The sequence below is a fragment of the Sphaeroforma arctica genome (assembly GCF_001186125.1).
Source record: "Sphaeroforma arctica JP610 unplaced genomic scaffold supercont1.358, whole genome shotgun sequence".
In the NCBI taxonomy this organism is placed as follows: domain Eukaryota; class Ichthyosporea; order Ichthyophonida; genus Sphaeroforma; species Sphaeroforma arctica.
The window spans coordinates 81,027-83,129 of record NW_014040200.1 but is presented as its reverse complement, the minus strand read 5'-3'; the positions used below and the strand labels follow the sequence as shown (position 1 = coordinate 83,129).

General features: G+C 44.9%; 2 protein-coding genes across 2 annotated transcripts; both read left to right on the top strand.

Annotated features, from left to right (window-relative positions):
* Positions 1-572: 572 nt before the first annotated feature.
* Positions 573-1,212, top strand: SARC_05558 (hypothetical protein; the record flags this gene model as incomplete). The annotated part of the gene is made up of 2 exons (XM_014300583.1): positions 573-770; positions 877-1,212. 2 exons carry the CDS (start codon positions 573-575, stop codon positions 1,111-1,113), a joined length of 435 nt encoding a protein of 144 aa, XP_014156058.1. The 3' UTR covers positions 1,114-1,212.
* A 245-nt stretch (positions 1,213-1,457) lies between these two features.
* On the top strand, positions 1,458-1,793 carry SARC_05557 (hypothetical protein). Its single transcript, XM_014300582.1, has one exon. The coding sequence runs from the start codon at positions 1,496-1,498 to the stop codon at positions 1,703-1,705; it is 210 nt and encodes a 69-aa protein (XP_014156057.1). The 5' UTR covers positions 1,458-1,495; the 3' UTR covers positions 1,706-1,793.
* Positions 1,794-2,103: the final 310 nt, after the last annotated feature.

The window sequence follows — 2,103 nt, the reverse complement described above, 5'->3', positions numbered from 1 at the left end:
TTGTATGTATATTTATAAGTATATTTAGATATACATATATATATATATATATATATACACTTATATATATACACATATACTTATACATATATATACATGTGTTGCTCCTACTTTCATGGGGTCTACCTCAAGTTCTGGTGTTTTCTATCCACCGCATATATGAACTATTTGAATGTTTACTATAGCCTTATGCTATATGAATAGTTTCTTTGGGGATTCAGATATGTATTTCCACGTGCGAAGCAGGGTTGATATGAATGGGTTCGCTTCAAAAAACCCTGATTGTTATACAACTATTGACATATGCAGTCTCAGTCCTTGACAAATGGCATGTATACACTAGCATACTTTGATTGCAACAGTTAGCGGCTTTCTCTTCTCAATCCATATTCAATGCGCCTCTCAATCCGTTCTCGCTTCTGTGGTGGAGCTCGACAGCTCCTCAGCAATACACATTAGAGGCACTCCATCCCAATCAAATAACAGTTTATATGCTTGGCCACTTTCAATGGGACCATCCATGGAATCACAACATCCTGACTCCAACTTGTTTACTCTGCTGAAAACACAGAATGATGTTCTTGAGCAGCACGTCTGGGAGCACGGGGAAGCCGCGGATCGCTTGTGAATGGCCTGGCTGCAGTGTAACGAATGTATCACCCAGTGATTATAAGATTCACATGCGCAGTCACACAGGCGAGCGTTCGTACGCATGTACGTACCCTGGTTGCGGCAGGGCTTTTGCAACCAGTAACGTACTCAAGTTGCATGTGCGCAGTCATACAGGGGAACGTCCGTATTGCTGTACGTACTCTGGTTGTAGCAGCTCTTTTACATGCCTTAGCAATTTAAGAACACATATCTGCATTCACACAGGAGAACGCCCATGTGCCTGTACCCACCCTGGATGCACAAGGACCTTCACTCAATCCGGCCAGCGTAATATTCACATGCACACTCACATGGTTGCACGGGAGTATCCTGGATGCGACACCGTCCAGACAGACTAGTCTACATACAACACAGATGCACACACCAGAACAGGGACCGTGCGCCTCGCGGTGCATTCATGAAGTGTGGGTGGGTTTTATCGATTCACCTACCAATACATAATAACCATTTTTGCTTTAGGGAACATTCTGGAGCTAAGAGCGATTTACTACTATAATCCTATGCCGTATAGCTAGGCTCATAGAGGCATGTGCCCCTGTGATCACACAAATATTGGGTGTAAACATCCTGCGAATATAACACAGGTTTATGTTTCCCAAGTGCAAGGCCAAGGTAAGCCAAGCCCAGTCGTCATGACTATGGTATAACCCTGATAAGGTGGTTTCTGAAGACAGCGCGATGAGGTACACGATCCAGTTGGCCTGAAGCGCCTGTCACGGCACCGCTATAGTTCAGTCTACCCGGAAGTACCTCAGCGCAGGATGATGTTTAACGGCTCGTATGAGAACCTTTTGTTTATGCGCACACGTTCCGCCAAGCTAGTATGGATGAGCGGCCCTCTGTGTTACACCACATGGATCATGCAATGACGAGAAAGTCTAGGAAGGGCCAGGTCTCCTATGCGTTCAACATGCGAGATAGGGCATTTGCAGCTCTGAACAGGGATATCATGTCTGAGCTGACGACGGAGGCTAAATTGTGGTGTGGTGCGTCCCCTTGTATTGAGGTTGAAACGGGTGAGCAGATTGCGTGACATGCCCTCGGCGTAGGAGCTGACTTAGTGTTGGTGTGTGGTGTGTGTATCGAGTAGGGCGCAAGGTATTGGCGTGCAGGCGGCAGGCGAGGCTGCCGTGTGGTGTGGTAGCCTGACCGTTGTGTGAATACTACGGCCAAGAGAGTGTGTCATTTGCTCAGAGGCCTTTACCAAACTGAGTCTAGGATTAAGGCTTACGCGGCCTGGACGTGCAAAAAAATGAGAACATAGAAATGTCCGACGGTATGGGTTGTAAACATTTCGAGACAAGAACAAGTAGACGTCCTAATTTAGAATCATCGATTAAATAACATTTCCTATATATATATATACACATATATACTTATACATACACACGCACAACAAAAATATAAAAATAATAAAAATATAGGAAATAT

Excerpts from the sequence above, each read along its gene's own strand:
- SARC_05557 (XM_014300582.1), top strand. The coding sequence starts at position 1,496 with ATGGATGAGCGGCCCTCTGTGTTACACCACATGGATCATGCAATGACG.